Source organism: Eulemur rufifrons, chromosome 1 (genome assembly GCF_041146395.1).
Source record: "Eulemur rufifrons isolate Redbay chromosome 1, OSU_ERuf_1, whole genome shotgun sequence".
Taxonomy (NCBI): Eukaryota; Metazoa; Chordata; class Mammalia; order Primates; family Lemuridae; genus Eulemur; species Eulemur rufifrons.
Genome location: NC_090983.1, coordinates 63,779,623 through 63,807,335, shown reverse-complemented (window position 1 = coordinate 63,807,335; position 27,713 = coordinate 63,779,623). Strand labels below are relative to the sequence as shown.

Below are 27,713 nucleotides of genomic sequence, written 5' to 3'. Positions count from 1 at the left end.
TCTTCCATTTTAATAATAGTTACAATGACCTTAATCAAATAAAATCTAAAAGTCACTAAGGTAAATGTCTACTAATTTTAGAATTATAGTTTTGGCTGAATTATATTTTATGACTATATAGTATTTGGATTCTTCAAATCCCTGAATTTGTCAGTTTATAGCTTTAGAAAGTACACAAAGCTTTCTAGATATGATTCAAGATTAGTCTAAACCGTAGAATAGATTATTGCAACAATGTTCTTTAATGTTGATTTTTAAATGTAAGAATAAATGTAATACCAGTGTAAGCCACATGGTGGGAGTGAAAGGCAAGAACTTGTGTTGAAACAGTTTAAATACATAATGCACGATCTTTACAAATTTTTTAAATGCTTGTTAAAGGATAAAAAGTTATAGTTTGACTTTCTTTCTTCCTCTACTACACTCCTCAGCAAAGAATCTATAATAAAAGACAAAGACATTGATTTAAATATGTAGGCCATTATTACTGAATATCAAAAGAAGTAAACACATACACACAAATTTTTTTTTTTTGCTAAGTTTCTTCTGGTCATATGAAGTACTTGGTGATCAGAGTATAGCAATTTTGATTAGTAGTTAAATTTGAGAAATTCTTTGAATTGCCAGCACTAGAAATAGTAGTTGAAGAAGTTACCAGAAATGCTTTATGTCTTCACACTTTTTATCATTTTCCTTTTTCCTTTATTATTCTCACGAAAAAAAAAATCTATTGTATGTGTGTGTGTGTGTGTATATATATATATATGTATGTAAGCTGCCTCAACTTATTTTTCAATAAGGAAAATAAATAAATTTTCCTTTGTGTTTTCTGTTAACTCAGTCTCATCTGAATTTGGAAGCAATTTAAAGTAGTAATCATTTTGTTTCTTTAAGGTAAGAAGACAAGAGGTTTCTTCTCCTAGAAAAGAAACTTCACCAGGGAGTCCTGGTGTTCCTTTATTCCATGAAAGGTAGGTCTACATCCTTTTTTGTCAACTCTTAAAAGTTATAAATATTGAAATATATTTTAACATTTTAGCAATTTTAAGAAAAAAGCCTTTTAGAACTGGAAGAGACCGATTCAAGGATCCTATATGTTAAACGACCTAAATAAGTCATACAGTTAATAGCAGAGTGGGTCTAAAAACTGAACTCTATAAAGCTCTACTGTTTCAATAGACCAAGTATTATGGCCATAGTGGATGGATCCTAATGTGGACCTCACCAAAGTGAGGAATATTTAATACTCTATTTAAGATGTTTACAGAGAAAAAAACTCAATACTTTGAAATTTCTAATGTGAGAATAAGACAGCCAGCATCAGTGTGATATATGAATAAGTAGTCTGTACTACATTTATGTATTAAAACTTTTGATTTATCACTTACTGCATGCCTGGCTCTCCAGAAATTTTTTTCTGGGATATTTTCTTGGAATTTAAAATAAATTTTTTAATATCCAACTTTTCAATAATTATTTTGTTGTCCATAATTGGTACTATGTAAGTTTAATTATGAAAAAAAAATCTGAAGTTATAGGCTTACATTTTAAAATATTGATTTGTTTTTAGGGGTAATATAGAGAAGACCTTCTGGGATCTGAAGGAAGAATTTCATAGAATATGCATGCTAGCAAAAGCACAAAAAGACCACTTAAGCAAACTTCATATACCAGACACTGCAGCTGGTAAGGTTTATTAATATTAATATTAATTTTGTTGTTTTAAATTGATTTCTTTTTGAATGTGAAAATATTCTTAAATACTTATTAAGTGCAAGTATCTACAACATACCTCTTTACCCACATATATTTGAATGGGTAGGTGCTATTTAAATTCTATAATGTATTACATTATGTAATTATTGACTTTTTCTCTGTCTTCATTGTATGCAATATCATATAGATTGAATTGAAAGACATAATTATTAATCATCTTAATGAGAAATCCCATCTTAAAAAATACAAAATAAGCTGAGGCAGGAGGATCACTTGAGCCCAGGAGTTTGAGGTTGCAGTGAGCTGTGATGATGCCACTGTACCTCTAACCCAGACAACAGAGTGAGATCCTGTCTTAAAAAAAAATAAAAATAAAAAATAATATAAGATATATCTCTCAAAGTTTTCAGTTGCTATTTGAGGGTCTTAATAAACATTAATTCATATGTTATTAAGCAACTTTAAAGCCACATTAGCATATATGAGCCAAATAAAATTATCATATCAGGTTTGTTTTTAACTTCTGCCTGAAAGGTTATTAAACACTATGGAGATATATCTGTATATATTATGTTGCCCGGGCTGGAGCACAGTGACTGTTCACAGCCTCAAACTCCTAAGTTCAAGCAATCTTCCCACCTCAGCCCCTGGATAGCTTCTTATAATTTGGTTCAAGAATAAAAATGTGACACATTTCCTGAGTACCAGTTCTGCTGAAGGCACAAAATACAAATTTAGTATAAAATACAACTTAAAAGGAACATCTGTTTTACACATGTATCACAGTATGTTTTTTAAAAGCTCCACCCTTCCCTAAAACCCCAGATTGGCTTTCTGATGTTTGCTTCAGTAGTTCAATATGAATAGCAAAATATCAGAGATTGAGTCTGCCAACCAAGCACATCTATAAACAAAAAGAAGGTAAACTGATCATTTATAATGATAAATTCTCCTTTACCCTTGTGATTTGAGCTATTCTGCAGACAATTCCCAAGAGATGTGATTTACAGTTTTCACTCTGAGAGATGATGCAGCAGTGCTGACTAGCACCCCTTTAATTAAAAATCACTTTCCGTTTCCTACAGCGCTTACATTTAGGCTATTTAAAAATCATTTTATAGTATAAATTCACTTTTTGCTACTACAATTTTATTTTCAGAAAAGTTACACAATGTGATGTTAGGGAAACAAAACAATATTTGTAGACAGACATATTTGTTTCTTCCTCTCCTATCCCCCTACCTTCCCAAAAAGAACTCATTTCTCTACCTTAATTTTTGTCTCTTTCAGAGAAATTGATCTTTTGTACAGACTAAAGAATACTAGGTACCTTTCAATTAAATGAATTATCTTTATTTAAAACATGCTAGCTATAGAGATGTAGTACCTAGAATTCATAAACATGCTTTTTTTGAACATCAACATCTTATCACAGCATCGTAATGGTGATATATTCTTTGTTACACAGAGAACTTACCTCATTATCAATGGCTTAATACTTTGACCATTTTTAAATTGCACAGGTCTAAATCTAAGTATGTATCTGTCAACCAGAACACTGAGTGTTTAACTTCAATTTCTTCCCTACTAAAACTGCTTCCTAATATTATTCTTATGTTTTATATTAATTTTCTAACAAATAATACATTATTCTTGAAATATTTCAGATGTTTTTGTTAGATACTCCAGTGAAGTTTTGCTGCATCCAAATAGAAACCAAAATATCAAATATCATGCTCTGACAGTAGTAGATCAAAAGGAGAAGAAAAAAAGAAATATTTTTTTTAAATATGCCTGTTCAGGGTTTCCAAGTATGTATGATACATTGAATTAAAATATAGAACTATTTCAAATATGATTTGCATGATCTATCTGGAAAAAGTATATGTATTGTCCTTGTGTTGGCTTATTAAAATTTGATTTTTACTTTTAAATAACCAGATATAATTCATGAAAAAAGGCTAAGTTAGTAGAATTGTACCTTTCCTTTTTTTTTTTACTCAATTTTTTCCTATTCATGTATGGCAATAGCCTTGAGAAAGGATAAAGATAAACTGTACATTTATGCAAATATGGCTTCAAAAAAAGTACTATTTGTTTCCTAAAGGAGCATCTTGTTTCAGTGGAGATTAGGAGGGAAAAATATAGGATTGGGTTATAAACAACCATCAGGTCTTTTTCTTTTATCAACATACAAGGTAATTATACTGAGAAATAGTCTAAATGGGCAGCCTATACTTAAAATTGGAAATCTACAAATATTTCTCATTTTACTTTTTTCTTGCAAAAATAAGTATTTTTTAAAAACAACTATTCTTGAAATAGATGAAATAGAAAAGCTATTTGCTCACCTGATCCTGTTTCTCAATATGGTGTCAGGATGTCAAGTGCTTTCATGCACCTCAACTGAGTTTTAAGTTTTCTAAGCTTGGATTTCTAGTAGCATTAGGAATCTTAGTTTTAAATCTTTTTTTAAAATATATTAACTCTCGTTGCCTGAGTAGACTAACTTGGATCATTTTAACATGGCTGAGGTTGTGTGCCAGCTAGCTATGCTTAAGGAAAATATCTGCCTTATTACAGCTGTTTGATTTCTCCATGTTTGGTTCACAAGAGGGATAGGTCAGCTGCTAAAAAGTAATGCAAAGCACATTTCTGTCAATTTGGGGACTCCTCTGTATATATGGAAACAAACATGTTCAATTTAGCATAATGGTTCAGAGCACAGACTCTAGAGTTAAACTGCCTGGGTTTCAGTACCACATCTAGCATTCATTAGCTGTGTAGCCTTGGAATGTACCAGTTTCTTTACGCGTAAAGTGGGGATAGTGCCTACCTCAGGATTATTTTGAGTATTAAATGAATTAATGCACATGCAATGATTATTACAGTGTATGGCACATGGAAGTGCTATTAATGTTAATAGTTGTCATTAGCAACAGTTCTTCAGTGTTCACCCTGTTCTCGTTGAGAAGAGCATTTGATAAGTCTTTCCTACTTCTCAGGTGTTACGGAATTTGATTACTGCAACAGTTGGTTTTCCTGATTTGTTATTTGCAATTAGCAAATGTTATCTACAAAGACAGTACTGTTTCCTAGAATTTCCTGCCACTTTTAAGTCTATTGCCAGGAAAAATGACTACTTGAGAGTTAATACATTTTAAGAACCTCAGAGGTCAAAGAAATCCAGCTAAACAATTGAGCTTGGTCTTGATTACTATACCACTCCTAGTCACAGACAGAATATCTAGTAAATGTTGATTATTATCCTAGGCTTTGTGGGGAATAGGTTATAGTTCAGTCAGAATCCATTTATTAAGGGCATACTATGTGCCAGGTACTGGGCAGAGTTCTGGGTAAGTGGGGAATGAAAAATAGTTTACAACCTAAAAAAACTTAATAGGAGAAAGACAGGTATACTTAGAAATACAGTCATGTGCCAGATAACAATGTTTTTGGTCAACGACAGACCACATATATGATGGTGGTCTGATAAGATTATAATGGACCTAAAAAATTCTTACCACTATTGTAACATTGTAATTACTTTATTTTTTAAAAAATTTAATGTAGCCTAAATGTACAGTGTTCATAAAATCTATAGTAGCATACTGTAATGTTCTAGGCCTTTACATTCACTTACCACTCATTCACTGACTCACCCAGGGCAACTTCCAGACCTGCAAGCTCCATTCATTATATGTGATCTATATAAGTGTACCTTTTTTTATCCTTTATACTGTATTTCTACTGTACCTTTTCTATGCTTAGATCCACAAACATTTCCCATCGTGTTACAACTGCCTGCTGTACAATAACATAGCCTGGGAGCAACAGGCTGTACCCTACAGCCTGGGTGTGTAGTAGGCTATTCCACCTACGTTTCTGTAAGTACACTCTATGCTGTTTGCACTACAACAAAATCACCTAATGATACATTTCTCAGAATATATCCCAATCATTAAGTAACACATAACTGTATAACAGAGTGTTCAGTCCTCAGGACAACGAAGAGTCATGGGAGCGCCATCTAGAGAAACTTATGTCTAAACCAAGATATGAAGGACAAATAAGAATTAGCCAAAGGGTAACTGGAGGGGACACATCAGGCAGTCTGCACAGCATGTGCTGAGGTGCAAAGAGAAGACAGTGTGGCCGCTTCAGAAAACTGTACAAAGTGCATTATAGCTAGAGTATGGAATGAAGCAGGTGTGCTGAAAGATGAGCATGGAGACGTGACCAGGGGCCAATTAAGAATAGTTTCATATGCCTTGGCTGAGGGCTGAGAGCCTTGGAGAGCCATAAAAAGGTTTTATCAGCAAGGTAACATGATCAGATTTGTATTTTGCAAAAACTACTCTGAGAAGGAAGGGGTGGAGGAGAAGTTGCATGAAGAGAGCAGATTGGGTATGACACAAATTTAGAGGCAAGCAAGCAGTTCAAAGGCTGCTATAATAATCCAATAAGGAAGGATGATGTGGACTAAAGAGGCAGTAGATATATAACAGGATGAACCAAAGAAGTTGGTTGCATTGTACTATACACATCATATCCAAACAAAATATCTTGTGTTGGAATGTGCTGTGGCAAAAGATAGGTGTCATAAGACTGCAAAGGCCAAAAGAATATAAAGGAATTGACATTCGATAAATGCCTACTAACCTAGACACTTGCAAGGTTCTCTATATAACCTGTCTACTTAAACATGCATCATTAGTAAAGTCTCCATTTTGAATGTATAACTCTACTGATGAAAATCTTTTTAAAATGCTAACTTTTAAAACTTTTACTATTTATTCATTAAATAAAAATACACACATTACCAACATCACTGCCTTCTTGAATGGACATTGTAGAGTATCGTTTAGCTTTTCCTGATGTCTCAGGATCAACATGAAGAGTACTCTGGTTTTTTGTATCAAGAAATGTAGCCCTTGTTGGCCCTATACTAGGCTACTGGTTTTCTGAATTTTTGTCTGTTCTTTTGTTTTTCTTGTCTCCTCTCACGCTTTTAGCTCTTACTGATATCTCTCTCTGCCTTTAACACTCATATCCCTTTTTGATTTGCTGTTTCAAACCAGCTACAATCTAGGAAAACATCATCAAGCTTGTTAGAATAAAACTAAAATGAGAATAGTAGCAAAATTCATACATCTATGGACATTGTGGCTCTAATTCTGACTCCTCAGAAGCTCTACTTTCTTTCTTAACTTTCTGTGTCCTAGAGAGCTGAATTTGATATAATAGATAAGTGGCTTCTAGATAAATGAGCTACAGAGGCCCTGGTATCTACCAGGTATCTAAAAACAGGCCTTTTTTAAAATACGAGAAAATCCCATATTCACATGCAATTTTCTTAACATGCATGCCAAAAGAAGAAATATTTCTTCTTTTGCCTCCACTGTCTTCCTTCTCCCTAACCCCTACTACCACCACTCCCTTACATGGATTTTTAAGAGTAGACAATGGCTAAACTGATTAGCAATATATTTAGTGACACAGTGATGTTGGGGGTAATAAATGACCTAACTTATACACACACACCCCCCCCCGTAAGGATTTTCCCTTTTAACAACTTATTTGTCTAAGCAAGCTCACAGTTGCAGTTTCCGATTACTGACAAAATGTTTAAATATATACACCACAAGCAAATGTTTTTTAAGTATGGAGCAGTATAACTGTGAACAAGATGCAAAGCGTACGGCAAAAGACCTAGGAAAAGACAAAGCAGTTAAATTTCGACTAATAAGCTATGTTGCAGTTAACCCGCTGGAGACTGCTAATACTCTGGGTAAGATGGTAACAAATATAAAAATCCCAGTTGTCTTCAGTTGCTATAAAAACCAATATAAAAAATAATACTCATCTGTCCAAAGCTGACTGAACAGATTTTTAAAAATCATTTGAATGCGACTGTTTCCCTTTTGTGTTCTTTTCCCTGCAGAAACACAGTGCTCTGTGCCTATACAGTGTACGGATAAAACAGATAAACAAGAAGCACTGTTTAAGCCTCAGGCTAAAGATGATATAAATAGAGGTACACCATGCATCACATCTGTCACACCAAGAGGACTGGGTCGAGATGAGGAAGACACCTCCTTTGAATCACTTTCTAAATTCAATGTCAAGTTTCCACCTATGGACAATGACTCGACTTTCCTACATAGCACTCCAGAGAGACCCGACATCCTCAGTCCTGCCACATCTGAGGCAATGTGCCAAGACAGATTTAATATGGAGCTCAAAGATAATCCAAGAAACTTTGTTAAAACAGAAGAAACTTTATTTGAAATTCAGGGAATTGATCCCATAGCTTCAGCTATACAAAACCTTAAAACAACTGACAAAATAAAACCCTCAAATTTTGTAAACACTTGTATCAGGACAACGCCGGATAGAGCTGCGTGTTTATCACCTGGAGACCATAATGCATTATATGTAAATACATTCCCACTTCTGGACCCGCCTGATGCACCTTTTCCCTCACTCGATTCCCCAGGAAAAGCTATCCGAGGACCACAGCAGGTAACTGTTTTGCATTAACAAGTATATTATTACGTGTGAACACACATTTTGCCATACATGCACAGATATGCATCTCTTTTAGGTTATCGGACATCCTTTTTAAACTAATAACTAGCCAAAGTTAAGGCTTTCATTAAAACATGTAGTCCTGTAATAAATGACATGAAATTATAAAAGACTAATATGGTAAAGCTCTGTTATAAAGTACCTTGAAATTTACAGCAGACTTTAAAATATATGTAAGCCTTATTCATATCTATTATGGGTGTCACTTTCTTAGTTCCTTAGTCAAAGATCGTTTACGCAGCATCAGTTTATAACAGGATTCTTTTATTAAATTTCACACTGTAAAATAAATGGTTTCTTTATTGATATGTTTATATCATACTCATTTTTATAAGAATGCACAATTTTCCCTAAGTAAATAATTGCATCATATGTTCCTTATTATCAAACTAAGTGAACTGTCTTTCAACTAATACTTCTATTACATTCTCAGTTATTTAGTACGTAGATCTGTAGGATTCAGTTTTGGTTTTGGTTGCTAATCTGGCACTGAACATGCAGCCTAATATATTTTTCAAACAGTCTCTGCAAGGGAATGATTTCAATCAAATATTTTATTTAATGTTTCTAAAGCTCACAGACTAAGTATAGCCCCACAAGCCATTCCTACCATTCCTTTTAGATTCAGGTTCTATCATAGAATTCTTTTAGTTAAAAAAAAAAATTTGTTTAATGACTGAAGACAAATGAAAAATATATAATTGTTACAATAAACAGAAGCTCGTGAAAATGCAGGCTGATGTAAATATCTCTATAATTTGCAAACATTTGTTTGATTTCTCTTTGGCTTGAGATATTTAATTTCTTTTAAAAAAATTCATTAATATCCTTTGGCATTAAGTACTTTTATAAGTTATAGATTCTTAAATCAGCATGCAAAGAAAGCAATAGGCAAGCTGTGGTATATTTTAGTAGTAGGAAAAACTAGGCATAGCTGACAATAAGTTTTAATTATAAATTCACTTATGTTCCACATTGTACCTTATTTCACATCATGGACTCAGTTATAATTGCTACTAAATGAAACAAATTAAACAATTTCATTTATTGCAAGTAGAATGCCTGTGGAGCTGTGAAGTGCATCAGTTCTAATGCTTGTTACTCTTTTCTCCATTGTATTAATATCTCTTGCTTGTTCTTTTACTAGTCTGTGCATTCATGTTTCAGTAGATGGCACCCTGCATTGTACATTTGCTTTCTATACTACAGCAAGGGAAACAGCTGGTATGTGATTACAACTTAATGGAAAAGTATTCAGCTTAAAAAAATGCAGGAGAATTGGTGTTGAGCTGTCACAAGACATGGGGCATAAGGTTAGATAATTGATATTTTGGCAGAAAAAGCAAAGAAATTAGTTTGTTTTGAAGGCCATGTTACAGTTTAGGATTGAAAGAATGTTTCTTAAAATGGGTTTTAAAAAACATTTTGCTATTTTAATAGATTAATAAAGCGTGTATGATAAGTACAGAATTCTTGAGTTACTCATAGTAACAAGTGAAATTTTAGTTACATATTTCCAATTTTTACTTTACATGAATCATTACTACTGAACACCTCCTTTATACATTCAACTATCATAACAAAGACTAAAACATGTCAACTTATTTTTGTTCTATGTGATTTTTTTTTTTTACTTTTGCTGAGTCAGTGATTGAGGTCCCAACTAAATTCTATGAAGAGATCAAATCTGAACTAATACCTCTTAATAGAGAAGGATAAATATGGACTTTGAACATAAATTGGCAATGAAAGATTAGCTTAACAAATTTAGAAGCTAAATTGCTTCTAAGTTAATTTCTTACTATTTTATAGATCTTAATAAGAATTCTCTCTAAAGTAATAATCTTTTATTTACAGCCATGTCAATTTCCCATTAGAGTGATTTGTACTCTTTTGTTTAAACGGCAAACAGTAAAATTTGAATCTACTTTAACTAGATTTTTGTTTATATACTCACAATTATTACTACTTTTTTTCATCATGGAAGAAAGATTTTTCTAAAGAAAACTATTTTACCCCAAATTTCATAACATTTATTCTAAATATTACTTTTTTACTTTTTTTGTGTGATAAAATTTGCCACTTCTCATGAAAGGAATTGAGTCAATATTATTATAAGCCCTCTGTACTGATAAATGAATGTATCTCATTGCCTAGACAGACTTTGTATATTTACACCAATTGTACACAGCTGTCCAATAAAATGTTTATAAGACGACAGTGATGCTGTGAAACCCAAATGCTTCAATTAGTAATATACTGTTTATGTAAATGATTGGTTAACCAGAATGAAAGAACTTAGAGGAATGAAAATTAACACTGTCAGGTGCTGGACTAGGCTTTAAAAATGTATTACTTTAAAAACATATTAGTAATAGGAGCGTAAGAGGTCTCTAAATTTGACTTTATGAGGTGATTCTGCTCAAAGTATCAGAATTTAGCTATGTCAGGGTAATTTACCCATGTCAAGGAAAGAAAGAAAATTTTGAAAATAATTAGGTTTACACAATTCAGGAAAATAATATATTTTCCAGTCAACAAACATTTATTGAGCACCTACTATTAAACTAAATGCTATTTCTTGTCCTTTTAGAAGTTTTTTTTTTTTTTTTAAAGGATAAATGCAGTATGGAAGGGTGTTTATATGCTGGTTATAATGGAGATGATTATGTTAAATTATGATTTTTCCACATTTCTTTAACCAGGCAACTATTGACAGGTTAGACTTTACTCAGCCACAAGAAGGAGTAAGGCCAAAGTACTTATTATATAATAAGAACAAAGCAAAAAGTCAAAAGAATGCATCTGATGTTAGAATTTGCTATTTGAGTTTTCAAGAAGCAAAAAAAATAACTCATTAGTGGAATTTGTTTAGTAGTTTAAAAAAAATTTTTCTTTTTAAAAATCAAGATAATGCTGATCATATTTATTATGTTATTTACTTATAAATATTACTGAAATTTAACTTGCTTTTGATTAAGATGTCATACATACACACACATACACATCATGTCTAGTGTACCACCATGTGATTAATAAAGGCCCTATAACTTAAGGTTTCTATTGTAAAATAGAAAAGGTAGAATTTAAAAATCTAAAGTATCGATTACTGTTCCAAAATTACTGCCATTGTAATAATTTAATATCAAAAATTGCTGGTGCTAAACCTGTAATATTTTTAAATATGTAAAGATAAAATGCATGAGTGTGTGCCTCAAGTGATTTTTAATCAAAGTTTAGTTGTGCCCTTTATGAGAAAAAGAATTGAAGTCATATCTTCATGCTGACTTTATGGAAAAATAATTTGCTTTCATATTAGGAAATTAAATATATATGCTCATAACGCATTCAAAAAATTTGAAATTCAATGCTATTTGATTTAAACACAAGTAACAGAATATGTTTTTGTTTATTTGTTTCCTGCAGCCCATTTGGAAGCCCTTTCCTAATCAAGGCAGTGACTTACTGGAACTAAGTGGCACAGACTCAGAACTGCATATACCTCGAGTATGTGAATTCTGTCAAGCAGTTTTCCCACCATCTATTACATCCAGGGGGGATTTCCTGAGGCATCTTAATTCACACTTTAATGGGGAGACTTAAGACACATTTGAAAACAGACATATCAAGTCCTATGTGATGATTTGGGGTTTGTAATACTATAACTACTTGATTCTGAACTAAAATTCAAGATCATTCATAGGAAAAATCTCTTTTCACAGCTATTCGAAATTTTTTCTAAACTTCTTTTATAACTTTAATTACCTTTTAAAAGATCATTCTGTACAAAACTGTAGTTCATTGTATTCATGTTTACAGTGTTATTACCATAATTCAAAATTATGTATGTTAAGGGAGTTATATAATCATAATTTATGTTTGTTTCAAATATCTAAGCTTATTAACTTGGATTTCTAGTGAGATGTATTGACTTTGGTGATGTCAAATGTCTATAGGGTTTTTCATTGAAAAATTTAGATTATTTATGCTATAGGTGATATTCTGTTTGAATAAATCTCTAGTAGAGAATAGGAAACAATATAAACATCTAAGTAAATGCCAAACCAAAGATATTTGTTGCTCAGTGATAAAATCACTGGTAGAATTATTTAAATGTGTTAGATCATTTTTAATAATATACATGGCTTTAATTTTTACTATGTGTATAGCTACATGATGAAATGAATTGAATATTAAAAAAATGACTTATGTTGTGATCATTAGTGTGTTCTTTGTTCCTGAGTTTTAAAAAAAATGAAATAACTCACATTTTGGAGGAAGTTTATAAAATTCATGTTTTCCTTCTAGTAACTTGATAGAAGGGTGATGACCAGATCTGATGGCATTTATTACAATTAGTGGATCACTATGAATTTTAAAATTATTTTTCAAACTAAATTTACTAAAGAAACATTTGTTTTTAATGGGAGCAAGTCTAAAAAACACTGTGAGGACTATCCATATTTATTAAGTTAGAGTAGAAATGTTCACATTCTTGTTAGAAATTTATTATTCATTGGTAGCAGCCTGATTCATGGCCAATGTAAGACATTTGAGAGAATGGATACCAGATTCAGAAGGCTGCAAAAATTCTTTAAGTCCTTTCGTTTTTCTTCCCTGTGATTCTTGCCTTTTGAGTTGTCTCTTTTCTCCTGATTTTTAAAAAATGTTTGAGGCATGGCTTCCATTTTATGAAGTAAACGTTGATTTGCAACTCTAAAACAAATTTAAGCCTTCCTGGAGCAAGTGTAAGCTGGAGGGTTTGGGATAGGGGAATCTGAGCAGGCCCTTGTGCCACAGTGATAGCCTGTACTTGTGGAAGAATGAGAGTGGTGCCTTGACTTCTCAGGATACCAAGCACATCACATTGACATCTTCCTCATCAAGGTGACAGAGCGATTATTAGGTATTCACTGTGAAGGGTTCTGAGGCATGTACATCTTTCTTTCATTGCCACTGGGGCTGAATGGAAATGGCTAGACAATTATCCAAGTCTCTTCCCTTCCCCCCACCTCCCACCCACCCAGCCTCCCCTCTCACTCTTCCCACACACGCATACAAAATTAAAAATAAAAACTTCCCAGCGTGTACCAGCCAGATTATACCACTGTACCTATCTCATGAAAGGGGATTCTTTTTTCCCCTCTCCTTTTCTAGAAGGTGAGAGTCATTCTCACACAGTTGACATCGACTAGCTTGCTGACAACCAGAGGAAACTCTATAGCCCAGAACATGACTCAAATTAAAGTGTGCCATTGACCCCCTCCAGTCCACCCTTTCCCCACCTCCTCCACCACTTTTAGTAAGAGTAAGGAGCTCCATTTTCTTTTGGATTCCAGCGGTACCCCAAGCTCCATCTTCTGAGGGACAGAGACCTTGGGCCACAGGAGCGGCGGCCTGGAGAGCAGGCCCCTGTCCCGTTCTACAGAGGTAGTGCTAGTCAGGGCTCGAAAGGTGGAGAGGGCACCACCAGGTCTCTCCTTCTGTCTCTTGTTACTGAGTCGTGCAGGGGCTGGCTCTTGGCATCTGCTAAGCGTGGCCGGGTAAGAACAGCTCCCAGGTAAAAAAGCTGCACACGCGAAACGCTGAGTCTGAAGAAACCACCCCCGCCGAGGCGAGGCAGTTGTGAGCGGGATGCCTGAGAAGTGGGAGGTGAATGTCCTCGGGAGGGCCCCCCCGGAGCAGCTTTCCCCGGAGGCTGAAGCTGCTGCCAGCGGGGACATCTGCTTTCTTACACTCCAGCCTGGCTCACCCCGCCCCCTCAGCCCTGGGTTGCGTGGTTATTTTACCAACACGGGGGGAGGGAGAGTTCGAGGAGGTAGAAAACGGGTGGATGGAAGCTTAGAAGATTTTCTTCCCACTCCCCCCACGTCCCCTCCTTTCTTCTTCACATCTTTTAACCTTCAAGGTAAAGACTTTATAAATATGAAACAATAAACGTGTCCGCTGGCTCCCAGGCCCGCCTTCGGCTGGCCGGGGCTCTCGGGTGCAGGGCCTTGCCCCTCTCTCCGTCCTCCCGGAGTCGGGCCGGGCCTCGGCGGTTCGGCTGGGTGCAGGGGCCGGCCCGGCGCGTCCAGCCTGTGGCGCCTTCTCTCCCGGGCTGCTGCCTCGACAGCTGCTTGTAGCTACAGTAATTAGACTGTCAGTGCTTGTTAGAGGAGAGAGGGGAAAACACGCTTCTGACAGCAGATTCCGAGACTCCCCAGTTTGTTAATTTCTAAGAGATCTTTAAAGCATTAATTGAGGTCTCCCCAACTCTCCCCACCCGTCCCTCTCCCCAACTCCTCCCTTCCCCAAAATATCTTTAGGAGAAGAGAAGTCTCTCCGCGTGGAAGCAGTGTTTCCCGCAAAACTGCCAGCCCGCCCCCCCCACCCCGCTCACGCACAAACACCCTGTTTTACATATACATATATATGCACACATGTATACGCGGAAGGTTAACTCGGCGGAGGACTCGCCCAAATAGGCACCGGGATTGCATTTAAAATAATAATAATAATAAATAAATAAACTAGGAAGAAAAGGGGGGGAGGGAAGCAGAAGTCGGGAAGAAAAGAGAAAAAGCAGCAGGCTGATTACGAGGTGTCAAAACTGCCAGGAGCAAGAAGGTGATAGCAATCAGGGGTGAGAAGAGTGCGGCATTCGTGCGGGGCAACTAATTATCCGTCTCATTTGAGAAGAGCAGCATTTGAGGCAGCAGCGTTCGCCTGCTGAACGGTGACAGATTGGCGCGGAGGAGAGGGGAGGTGTTAAAACAATGGAGCCGGGCGCGCGAGCGCTGCTGCATGCTAATCAGCCCTCCCTCCGCCTGCCTGCCGCGCTCCCTCCTTCCTCCCGGCCTCCCTCCTCCGCGCTCCCTCCTCCCGCCTGCGGCGCTCCCTCCTTTCCAGCGGGCCTGCCGCCGCCGCCACCCGCTTCCTGCTCCCTCGCTTTCCCGCGCGTCCTTCCCGCCTCTGGCGAGTGGAACCCAGCCACCGCCACCGCGTCCCTAGCGGGCCGGGAGCCCCCGCGCAGCCCCCGGCGACACGCTCTGCGGGCCCCGCCGAGCGCAGTCCGGTACCGGTGCGCCCGAGGGCCCGGCCTGCGCCGAGCGCCCACTCCCCGGGGCGCCTCTTGCGGAGTGACGCCAGGGCCGGCGTTCTCGGTTCCAGGTCGTGGACGAGAGGCCTAAGAGCCTCGTTTCTGCCGGTGAAGCGGACGCGCTGGCCAAGCGAATTCAGGAAGGGCGAGGGGACGGCCAGAGGTGGGAAGAGAGGCAGGGCCAGAAAGGCCAAGAAAGGCCCCTTGTCTGGCTGCAGAGACGCCCTAGCGGGCCGCCACCCCAAGGCCTCCAGCCGACCCCAGCCCGGCCCCACCGGCCTGGGCAAGTCGGCGAGGTCAGCCCCCCAGCAAAGTCTCCAGCATTGCGGCCCTCATATCCTAGTACCCTCCCCTTTCCACCGCAACTGCACGTACACGATTTAAATAACCACAGAGAAGGCACATATAGGGCTGCAGCATTAGTTCTGCTTCCAAGGCCTGACCTCCTGACCCCAAGACTAGACTAAGAGGCTGTCTGGACCTCCAGAGATACAGCATAAGACTATCAATGGGGAGAGAAAGGCCTATAAAGAAGCGGGCCACCCGACCCCCGCCGCGGAGACTGTGGGGGTAATGGGGGCCGGGGCAAGGCTGGCAGCACAGCTCCTTGCCTAGCTGCTCTTGTCAACGCTCTGGCCTGAGAGAAGCTGGTCAAAAACTGCAGCGCCAGGGCTGCCCCTCGACAAAGAATCCACCAGAGCCTGGGTCTCTGCTGAAAAAGGTCTTCCATACCTGTTGAGGCAAGCCTGAGGTTCTGATACAACTTCCCCCTACTTTTTGAGCTTAAAAGCTGATTATTGAGCTTAAAATACACTTTTATTCCTACCATTAAAATATTTTACTGTTACAAATTTACATAAACTATCCTTACAGATTAAAAACCATTGACATTCTTTTGGCTTAAGTGGGTTAAATGGAACACAGCCACGGAGAACTGGTAGAAATTTGGACTTAATGAGAATGCAATTCTAACTCCTCCCGTGCTATTTAGCTAACCAGGTGTCAAAATTAACATAATAAAATTTCCTTCCCCCAAGCCATAGATGGAAAACGAAAGTAGCTGAAAGATAATCTATGCAATATAAATTTTTTCTGCTGACACTTACCTTTGCATAACTTTACACACACAATTGTTCATTTTTTAAAATCAATTTAAAAATGTAAAGGTTTGATAAAGCTCGGTCATATATATGCAAAGGTTTCATTCATACTGTTTTCTCCACTTTTCTCTGTAATGTTTCACAATAAAAGGAAACAAAAATAAAAAAGACAAGTAAATTTTGGTATTTTTACATCATCATTGATCCTAGTCATATGAAAACTACACAGATTGAATCATTTTTTCCTTTTAGAATATGCCCAGGCATACCAATAGAGTAGCTGAATGTAAAATTGTTAGGGTCTACTAAAATAATACAGAACGTTTAAAAGTTTTTAAATTGAAAATTCTTAGAAGAGTTACATAAAGGATTTTGTGTAAATAAATGTTAATGCTTTTTGGTTTCCGCTCTTTGGAAAATCACTAAGCAGGCCTTTGCCCTTAGCATATCACAGACTTTTCAATGTTAGAGTATTAGTTGGCATTTGGAAAATTCCCTGGTGTCTGAATCTGTTAAAATAGCAACCTATCTAACAGCAAAAAAAATTTAACTTTACATTTATTCATGTAAACTTGGAGATACAGATGCTCCATCACCATCAAAATTAAGCAATTTATTAACTATTTATCAGCCTTTTCTTCATTAACCATTTCCACAAAAGCAATGTGTATCTCCCTGAAGCTGTGAACCTACAGAGCATAAATAAATTTAGTTTAATTCCATGTTGTGTTATTTATAATATCCAATCAAATTCTTCACCTTCTAATAACTTGGTATTTATGGATTTAGTGTAATTTCTTCTCAGCCTACAGACCTCACAGATTTGCATGATTGTTTTAATGGTGTATTTACAGATAAGTTTTTATTTGCACATAAGGACAAAAAGGTGAAGTGAAATTTGGTCCCAATGGAAACCTGTTAGGTTCCCTGAACATATGGCTCATTGGGCTGTTACTTCCTTTTTGAGATCATTTTCCAAGATTTTTTAATATATACATCAATTTGACACCAGTTATAAAGAAAATATATTGGCTTTGAAGATGCCTCCACCTGGGGCATATCTCTTAATAACAAACCATGTAGTGAGGTGTACTTCTGAATGTACAGGTTTCTAGTCTCCGAGAACAGGGCATAATTTGAAACCAGTCAGAACTGCCATTTGATTTTACACTGTCTTGGAAATTAGGTAGGTCTATGGATTCTTAGAATGCCACAATGATTTGATTAATACAGTTTAGGGGTAACTTCCTAAAACTCTTTTTCAAAAGGCTATGCATTTGGAAGCCACAGTATTACAATGATTTCTCTCTGCAGATACAAGTGATGTAAGTCTCATGTGTGGTGCCAGCTTAAGACTTAAGGGGAAAATCACAGCACTTTGAAAAAGATGTAAATGTTCAATTGGTAAAAAAGGGGGGAAAACCGTGCTAAAACATGTGCCTATTTCCATTATGCTTAATTTACTATTCAAAACAAGTTTTTCCTAATAAGCTCTATTGTTTCTTTCTGTTTTGTAAAATTTAATATGTGTGAGACAAAAACCAGATTCAGAATGTGAATGAAGTCTGTTTAGCGAAAGATTGTTGGAGCTTACAGTTCAAGAAGGGCCTCAAATTAAAATAAATATCACCTCTATCACTGATAGGACATAAGGAAGCAAGTTTCTTGGGTCATTTTTAGACCTAGTTACAAGTGGACTGCCAACTTCCTCCAGCCTCAGAGCTCCTTGTGGATGAATTCATAGACTTAACATGCACCAAGCGCTAGAATATTCAGAATGATTATGCTACATGTATTTACTAAATAGCTTTAGCTTTCATTTTATTGCAGTCCTCTTCTTTCTGAGGCCTCAGTCCCCAAACAGGACTTAGGTAAATTCTCAAACTTGTTATTCTCTTGTCCTGCCTATAAGGGGTTATTTGTCTTTAAGTCACTCATGCTTCTCCAGAGAATTTGCACCTGATTATGGAATCCCTTGATGTTTAACCAGTCTCCCACATTTGAATGTCCCCCTTGGAATCTAGAATACCCGTCCTTTGTTGTTTAGGGCTTTACTATGAATATGTTCAAAAAGTATCTTGCTGATATCCTTTAGGAGTGTACAAAAAATGAGTTATCACTTATTAATTAATTCAAGGAGTAGTTTTTAAAATAACAAAATCTTAAAGACTGACTACTTCAACTTTCTTTTGTGTGAACAAAACAAAAAATAAACAACAACAAAAAACTGCATCTAAAGAGAATGAATGAGTCCCTCACACCTACTCAAATAGCTAGAACTCAACTCAAGCTCTCCTGCCTTTCAATCCACTATTTTTTCTATAAAAATCCCTTACCTCAAAGAAAGTGTACTTTTTCACTGACTTTGTACTTGGCCTCATAGAAAGCTTAAAACATATCCAAAGTCTTTTTACACAAAAAGACTAAGCATTATTCTAAGCCACAGAGAGGGTAGGAAGACTGACATTACCTGACAATGGGATGGGGTTTATTATTTAAAGATTGTCAATTTATCACCACCTGACAAGGGCCCCAGTACATTTCTGCTGGGAGAAGCAGCACCTTAAAGCACCAGGTATTAAGCATTTCTCAGGCCTGCTCCAGTGAGGGAAGAGAGAGTATTGGGACATATTCTTGTAGTTTGAGATACAAACTAAGTAAGATAAGAGGGAAAGTAAAAAGGATTTGTACCTCTAAAGTATGAAGTTAAACTGCACCATAACCACCAAACCACAATGCTAACTTTTTTAATAGTCTAAATTCTAAACTGAAGGTTAAAGTTTGGGAAAGAAAAAAGAAATAGCAAACCAGTATGAACTGGAGGTGAGTTTATGTATTTTCTAAAACTATTGATCTGGAACTAAAATGTTGTCTAAACCAAACAAATACCTCATTTGGTTCCAGGGTTGGCCTTCACTTGTCTGGCTTGAGATGGCCCTTGTAGCTCAGATGGAGGTCTCAGCCTTGCAATATCTTCCCTTGAGTGTTGGTGAATCAACTCTGAAAACAGCACTCATTAGACAAATAGTTTCCCCATTTGTAGTTGTTAAATAGCACAGTGATGAACGGGCATCCAGTGTGGGTGTATTCATACCACTTCAAGCAATTGGCTTAAAAGGAAGGCTAGCTCACAGGAATCCAAAGTATCAGTGAGGGTGATAAAGCTTGCTTGAAAAAGCTCTCTCTAACTGGGACTGGGGAAGAAATATAAGCAGCAGGCTCTCTCCATAAAGCAGCTTTGTGACTCCCTCACACTCACACACACTTCAATATGCAAAGACCCACTGTTGTGTTTAGTTTTTCCTGAGGTTTTACCTTTGGCATTTTGAAAGCCTTTTCTTTCAGCATCTGCAAGACTCTGGATGAGATGGATTTCTAGGCTGGAGCCTTTGAAAAATTTCAAAGCAGGCTTCTGCTCTATCCTTCCACTTTTAAAGTTTTCAAGTCCCAATTTATTTGTTTGTTCGTTTGTTTTGAGACAGGGTCTCACTCTGCTGCCCAGGCACTGCAACCTCAAACTCCTGGGGTCAAGCAATCCTCCTACCTCAGCCTCCCCAGTAGCTGGGACAATAGGTGCAGTTATCATGCCCAGCTAATTTTTTAATTTTTTTGTAGGGACAGGGTCTCACTATGTTGCCCAGGCTGGTCTTGAACTCCTGGGCTCAAGGGATCCTCCTGCCTTGACCTCCCAAAGTGCTGGGATTACAGGTATGAGCCACTAGGCCTCACCCCAATTTTGTTTTCTTTCAAAATAAACTAAATACCAATGAGTAATGTGGCTCTATAATAAAGATTCACATATATATATATATATATATATACACACTAATCCTGACATGGGTACCATTGTGACTGACTTTCTGCTTGCAGACATGCTATGGTAACCTCCACTGGCTGGGAAGGGAGCACTTCCATGGGTGAGACCCACACTCAGAGCCTTGCAGGAAGGGGCCCTGGTCCATTTCCTAACAAAGACGTAACAGTGACACTGCTACTTCCTTCTCAAATATAAGGACATTTCCAAATTGCTTCAGTAATTTCTTTCTCCTCCACCCTACAATGTGCTTGGAAAAATATGCCGTATAGGCAACTCATTTTCTTTTTCAAGGCAAGGTTTCATTAAAAATGTCCCAAATATCATTTACATCAGACAATGAGCCTTGCTTCTTGTATGGATTCTTCAATGAAATATTTTTTAGTTAGGATTGCCAGATTTAGTCAATAAAAATTCAGGATGCCCAGTTAAAATTTGAATTTCAGATAAACAACAAATAATTTTTTACTAGATGTATGCCCCATGAAATATTTGGCAACCCTATTTTTAACATCACATTGACTAAAAAGATATGAAATCAAGTCTTAACAGAGTCTCCCCTAGTTTGGGGGTGGGGCACTGGTAAGGTGTGGAGCTAATTTTTTTTTTTTTTCCTGCGGCCCAGAATATTCTTTCTTCCTTTCTCTTTCCTCAGGGGAAGTCTCAGTGCCTCTTAAATTTCTCTCAGCATTTGCTGTACATACCACTCCCCTCACTTTTGATTATACAATGATTTGTGTTGTGTTTAAATGTGTGCTTAGAGTCTCCTCCATGATAACGTTAAGCTTTTTAAGGACAGAATGCGTAGCACATCGCTTACCCCTTTCCACAGAGTTCCCTGGCGTCTTTCTTGCCTGTGATTCCAGGCCGCCTCAGGTGGGTCGGGCGGATTCTGCACTCTCGCCTCTGACCCAGAGGTAAAGGGAAACTGAGATTAGGGCCTTGGGCCCCTGGAAGGCGCATGGAAAGCGGCAGGCGAAAGCTAGGGGGGTTCGGTGCTTCCAGCTCTGCACCGCGCAGGGCTGAGGGCCGAGCGAGGCCTGGCCTGGAGGCCTCTCCAGGCGCCCGCGCCGGCCCGTCCGCCCTGCTGCCCTGCAGGGGCCCGCGAGGCCCGGCCCCCGCGCCTGGTCCCGGGGCCCCTGTGCCTGAGGTGTGCTTCGGGGACCGACCGCTCCCGGCGCCCCGGGTCGCGCGGCCTGGGAACCCCTGGCTCGCGGCGGGAGGTGTCCAGGCCCTTCCCGGCCCCTGGCCGAGGCCGCTCAGTGCCTCGCTTCAGCCCGGCGATTCTTCCCCTCATTTGTTGCATTGTTTGCATTAATATGAATATCTTGTTCTGTTTGTTTTGTCTCCTGGGAGCCAATAAAGCTGTGAGTTTTTTCTTTACACCAAATGCAGCTCTACGGGCGATCAATCAATGGGTAGTCTTCGGATAATCTGTGAGAGTGAGAAATCTAATAAAGCTAGCGACTAAAAAAGGAAAACAAAATCTATTTTTCTCTTAGGTTAACTACGTCAGGATTAGTGTGTTCCACTTCTGCTGCCTGAGGTGGGTTTAGCTCTTGCTCTTTTTTTTCTTTTTTTTTTCTTTTTTAACAAATGGATTTAAATGTCAAGATGGGAGGGAGAAGGGCTGAGGGGAGAGAGAAGAAAGAAGGAGGATGTTTAGGAAGCTCTTAAATCTTCTGATGGTTGGCGGATTCTTTCAAGAAAAGACAAGACGGTACTTTCTAAGGTCCCAGAAAAAGAGAAAATGAAGAGAAATGTAGGATTCTAATAAAACGTACTTTGACAAAGAGGTCCTTCCTCAGTTTTCCCACCAGACAGGAAATGTAAATTAATAATGAAGTTAACTAAGTGATGATGATAAATCAAATTATTGTTAGTGTCCTCATCACTTGTCTGCTCCCGCTAGCCACTCAACTCCTCAAATGCATTGTTTGGAAGGCCCCTCAGCTATCCGGGGCAATGCAAGAAAGATGAGAAAGATCTTCTGCCTGGGCTGCTGCAGTTCTCCCCAGAGCACAATGCAACCAAAATCATTTATAAACAGATCAAAATAACAATCTGAATTATCTAACATTAACAGCTGAACTGAAGAGCCCAAGATTATGTGATGAATTGTTAAATTGCAGTAGCATTGTTTTGGATTGCTAATTAAAAAAAATAAGCAAACCCCATGACTCTAGATATGACAACTGAAAATACCCACAAATTATTTAATAAATGAAGCGTCTAACAACTTTAACACTTCCTGGTCGCCTTGTTAATAAATGTAATTTGAGGTAGATTTTAAAAATCTTCAATCTAAACAGTGAATTCATTACGCGCCATTCAGATCTCTGGATGCCTATGGACTTCTTGGAATTAGGTGTTAAATAGACAAAAGTGAACCAAACTGCCTTTAAAAGCACAGCATGACCATGTAATTCTTTTTCCAGTTTGTGGTAAAAAATGATGAAACTTCTTTCCAAGTAGCTATCACCCAGATTTAGTGTGAAAAGTAGCGTAATTGTAATTCACGCCATCAGGGTCTATCGCTGATAGACGATCAGCTGTTCTGTAGTGGGGAGAGGCTTTCTTTTCAAATAGGAAAGCTGCCAAGTGCTCTGCGATACCTCCAGCAAGCTTATCGGATTGAGTTCAGAGCCAAAACAGCAGCTGCACACATATGCAAATTGGCAATTAATAGTATAACATTCTGCAAAAAAAAAAATGTTTAAAAAAATTTTTAAAGAAAATAGAAAGAAGCTACCTGAACGTTAACCTCAACTGTAACTGGGACTTCTAAGATGAATGACTAAGGATTAATTACCCTCTGGAGAGGACTTGCTCTTTAATACCTTCTCTCCTGCAGATCAAGTCTTTGTTGTCTTGCTGAGTTTTGTCTGTTTCATGGAACACAACAATGGGCTCTACAGGAAGAAGTTTAAAATAACTAAAAAGCCCTTATATTCTGATTCCAGAAAAGGGGGGAATTAAGTCCTTTTCATTGATTATTCTTTCTATACACAGAGATTACAAAGTAAGAGCTTTAACAGACTCGTGAAAGACATTTTGTTCTGGATGTCATCATCTCCTTCCACTACAGCTTGCAATAGGAACAAGCTTCACGTCCTGGGGGTGCTGCCTATCTATCTGTCTTGATTTCTGTCTGTCTCTTCTTCCCATTGACAGGAATGTCATTTGTATGCTTCACGCAGCAGTTTGCAAAAATCCAGCAAGGTTTATGGTTTATGTTGCCCAGCATGTATAAACATAACACTCTCAAATGTTTTTTTTAAAAATCATATGAATTTGTTACATTTCTTAACATCCTGGTCCCTCTACCCCACCCCAATTCTCACACACAAGTACACTGTTTCCCTGATATAGTCATACAATAGTGGTGGCTGGGATTAGGTTGACAACCTAAGCCCCAAGAAGGGTCTGGCATTTTCACAGCAGCCTTTCCCCAGTGCTCTGAGTCTTCCTCTCCCACTCCCTTTTTCTCCCTCCCTCTAGCACAGGGTAGGGGGAGGAGGTGGAGGGGGTGATTAGCAAATGTTTCAGATAATCTGTGAATTCTTAATAGTCATATTTCCATGGTTGAAGATCTCCTTATTTCTGTGATGTGACCGGTTTCAGAAACCTTGGTGTTAGGGGTTTTACAGATATTTCCAAGTTCCAGGAGTTTGAAATTTGAGTCAAGATCCTGATTTCCTTTAATATGTGAGGGCAAAGGCGATTTTATTTTGCTTTATTCTTCTGAATTTTATGGGATGAGATTATAGCCAGTCCTGGCTGTAACCTGTACCAGAAATGCAAAGTTGCAACCGTTATTTCTGCCTTTTTCTCCTGGTATTATCTATACTTCTAGTGTTATTACTTTTAATTTTATTGCAATCAACTGTGTCTGTAGTTTTAAAACATTCTTTTTCATTCACTGTATAGGGGCACTTCTCTCATAATCTGAGACAAATTTTGGACTATTAATATTCCAACTGAAAGGATACCATATACTTTCATTGCCAATATGGGCTTTGAAGCTTGAATATCAACATTTTATAGGAAATTCAACCATGTAGGATTTAAATGTATTTGTTCATATTTCTTGTAAAAAAAGGATTTTGGATAATTGTCAATTAAGCATCCAGTTCCACTTGGGGTGCAGAAAATTTTGAGCCCCTGGATAAGACAGAAAAAATTTCTTTCCTCTAAATAACCAACCCTGGATCAGTAGATTGCAGTTTTCTAAATATTTATGATTAACAAAACTTTTTTTGTCTGATTCCAATAGAGCCATCCTATGTTCTGAAGACTATAAAAGTATGGGAGAAAAAAATGTCAAGTCTGAATTTTAATCATAAGTAAGGCATTGTTTTTCTGGACTTGTGATCCAATTTGAATGCATTGTTAGACTTTTCTATTTTCTTATGATTAAATAAAAAATATTTTAAAATGATAGAGCAAGTCAATTGAAAAGTTGCTTTTGAATAAAACAGAAAAATGGGAATGCCAACTTTCTTTTCTTCTCTATAACTTCATTAACATGGTTGTATAGACATTTGCATGTAAAATGTAGTTAACAAAAATTACACAGAAGTAAATTTAGTCCTCTAGTGCTTACCTCTATGGTGAAATCAGACCATTTGGCATAGTTTGAAGTCTTCCAAGAAGCCTGGTTTCCACCTGGAAAATAAATTACTAAATTTGAATGTGTTACTTATACTATGGTGAGTTGTCTATCTGTTACATTTTATTTTAGTGCATATACTAGAAATTGTATTTAGAGTGTTCTAAAATTGTCATCTGTCAAGGTAGAGAATTATAATAATATAATTATACCCAGAAAAAGTGTTCTGACTTTAGATTATTTTGGCACTGTTACAAATATGATGCATTTTTAAAAATTCAGAATGTTTATCACAAATTCATATGTTTAATTGTCAATTTTTGAGATTAATTTAGATTAGCTATAACCAAAGTTTATTTTCTACAAATTTATTGATATATAGTTAATGCTTATACATGGGCTTCAATATAACACATATATACTATTGCAATATTTAGCTGCACTTACTTTGCTTTATCTTTAAATGGTATTTCATCTCAAAATTTTCTGAGTTTGATAAATATAAAATATTTATCAAATCATTGTTGCATTCTCAATTCACCAATATATCCTACCGTTTTAAATTATAAACAGTTTGATTCTGAATTATAAGAACTATTTTAAGTAATCAAAGATTCTATGTTGTGTGACATAAAGTATCATAATGAGATTATTAGTGAGATGTCATGGTCAGTGAAGACACTACTCGATGAATTATCCAGATAAAGACTATGTTTTAAAATGCCTGAGGTGTACACAGAGGGAGAAGATGAAGGTGTGGACCTTGGCTCTGTATAAACTCATTACCACAGCTAGTGAAAAGAGGAAACCATGTGTCTTATTAAAATATGTAAGTTTTTCTTCATCTCAAATGATAGTGCATTACTCTCCTAAAGGAAGCAATTTTTCTTTCTGAAATATACATTTTCTAAGTTGAGTTAAATAACCCGAACAATCATGGTTGTGGAACTCTCAAGCCAAGAAGCTTTAGAGTTTACTGCAATATGCCCAAATATATCTAATTAGTACACCACCTTTGTAATTATTGTGTTTGTTATTTCTAAAATCCTAAACGCTTTGTGAATCCAGGTGACTATATAATGGATACCACCTTCTATGGGAGTAAAAAGAAGAAAAACTTGATTCATATTTAAAGGTGCTATATTTGAGCAATATGATGTTAAAATATTTTCTCTTAGCACAGGGCATTTGTTTAAAGAATTTATCTGGAGGACTCGGGACATATTCCATATAAGTAAATTAGGAGCCATTACTTAGGATGATAAATAGGGATTAATTTTAGAAAATCATACCTCTAGGAAATTTACTTGGCCATTGGAATAATAGAAGTGATGGTGATAGAATAGTAATAATTTCTTGGTTAAGACCTCTCTCTGTGCTAGACACTTCACATACATTCCCTCATTCAGTCAAAATAACCACCTAGGGAGACTAGCATTATTATCTTTGTTTTACTGATGAGAAAAACGAGGTTAAGTTTAAGTCACATAGCTAATAATGGATGAGCCCCTAGAGCTATGGGACTCTAAATTCCATGCTCCTATCATGTGATGTGGTTCCACTCTGGTTTCTGAAGGATAGAAGAATGGAGGAGGTTTGCAAATTGTTTCTTTCCCCTCTTAAAATTCCGTTTTCCCTTTACTAAATCCAAAAGAGTAAATGAAGTAGTCCAGGAATTTAGCAGTGCAGTCGAGGTCCATTTGATTAGGAAGTCTTTATATGACTAGAAACAGGATTGCTTTGGCACATACATAAAGACTAGGAGATCTACACATCCATCCTCAAATTTAGCAATTCGAAGCAGTTAGCTACACGGACAGTTTTGTATGCATTGCTAAATGCAGACACAAAAACTGCATTTGCAAAAAGAGGAAACCCAGTTAAACTAGGTTGCAAATTTGGCCCTAATTTAGCGTAGCATTTGTGATACATATAGGTTAGAGTGACATTTATATAATGGTGTGAAATATGAGAAAGTTCCAATGCTAGACACAAAGACTTTTTAAAATTGCTTTTGCCTACTTTGGTTAGTTTAAGAAACAGGAGGAAGAATTTGGTTTTTCAAGTGATGGGAAGCCTTTAAGGATGTTGGAACACTGTTCAGTCCCCTGGGGTTCTGCCTGCTGTACGATTTTAAATGTCTTTTAGCTAAAAAATTGGCCAACAAGGGAAACATAGAGATGCAATCTCTTCTTTCTTATCAGGGAAATGAGAAACTATAGGTGGCTAACATTATTCAATTTTGGTGGTCAAATAAATGGTCAGCTTTTGGGGTCAGAAAGTCATAATCCTCCTAGTTAATGTTTCTATTTAACTGTAGTAACTACCTACGTATTAGAGTGTATTTTGGAAATTTTGTCCTTATGCTTGATTGTAGACATAAGTTTCAGCTTAAGAAATACAGCCAGAAATGTGACTAGATAAATACACCATGTTTAATTAATATAATGCTGCAATCATGGTACCTGAAACTATTTCCGTTTCTTCATTGAGGACCACTGGAGGGCAGTGTTTTCTCCTTTGGGAGCAGCACCTGGTTTTAGATGAAGACTGCATAGATGTGTTAAAAAGGCATCTGGGTGATGGGAAATGAGTTGGATTTCTAATTCAGGCTTGCTTGGAATTTACTCCCTCCTGTTTACAGGTCATTCAGATTGTTGCTTACATACTACCAGCCAACTTAGTGGTACCTAAAATCAGATTCCAAAAGGTCCTGTACAATATCTACCTGCTATTTGGGAATCTTTTAAAGCTTCACATTAATTAATATTTGAGGATTGTGTAAAGTTTATTTTGCTA

The 27,713-nt window shown here is 37.1% G+C and overlaps 1 protein-coding gene and 2 long non-coding RNA genes across 5 annotated transcripts in view; 2 read left to right on the top strand and 1 right to left on the bottom strand.

The window, feature by feature from the left end:
• TANK (TRAF family member associated NFKB activator) overlaps positions 1 to 12,141 on the top strand; it is a 90,645-nt gene extending 78,504 nt beyond the window's left edge. For all 3 annotated transcript variants that reach the window (XM_069472168.1, XM_069472162.1, XM_069472155.1), the window contains 4 exons: positions 895 to 971; positions 1,571 to 1,686; positions 7,661 to 8,241; positions 11,734 to 12,141. In XM_069472168.1, the coding sequence (XP_069328269.1) occupies positions 895 to 971; positions 1,571 to 1,686; positions 7,661 to 8,241; positions 11,734 to 11,910 (951 nt within the window). In that variant the 3' untranslated portion in view covers positions 11,911 to 12,141. The remainder of the gene's footprint in view (positions 1 to 894; positions 972 to 1,570; positions 1,687 to 7,660; positions 8,242 to 11,733) is intronic.
• Positions 223 to 27,604, bottom strand: LOC138386020 (uncharacterized). Its single transcript, XR_011233870.1, has 3 exons — positions 27,380 to 27,604; positions 24,909 to 24,970; positions 223 to 439 (listed from the first exon to the last, which is right to left on the bottom strand). It is a non-coding gene; the product is annotated as an uncharacterized lncRNA (long non-coding RNA).
• Positions 21,803 to 25,435, top strand: LOC138386027 (uncharacterized). The gene is made up of 2 exons (XR_011233871.1): positions 21,803 to 21,848; positions 23,266 to 25,435. It is a non-coding gene; the product is annotated as an uncharacterized lncRNA (long non-coding RNA).
• Positions 27,605 to 27,713: the final 109 nt, after the last annotated feature.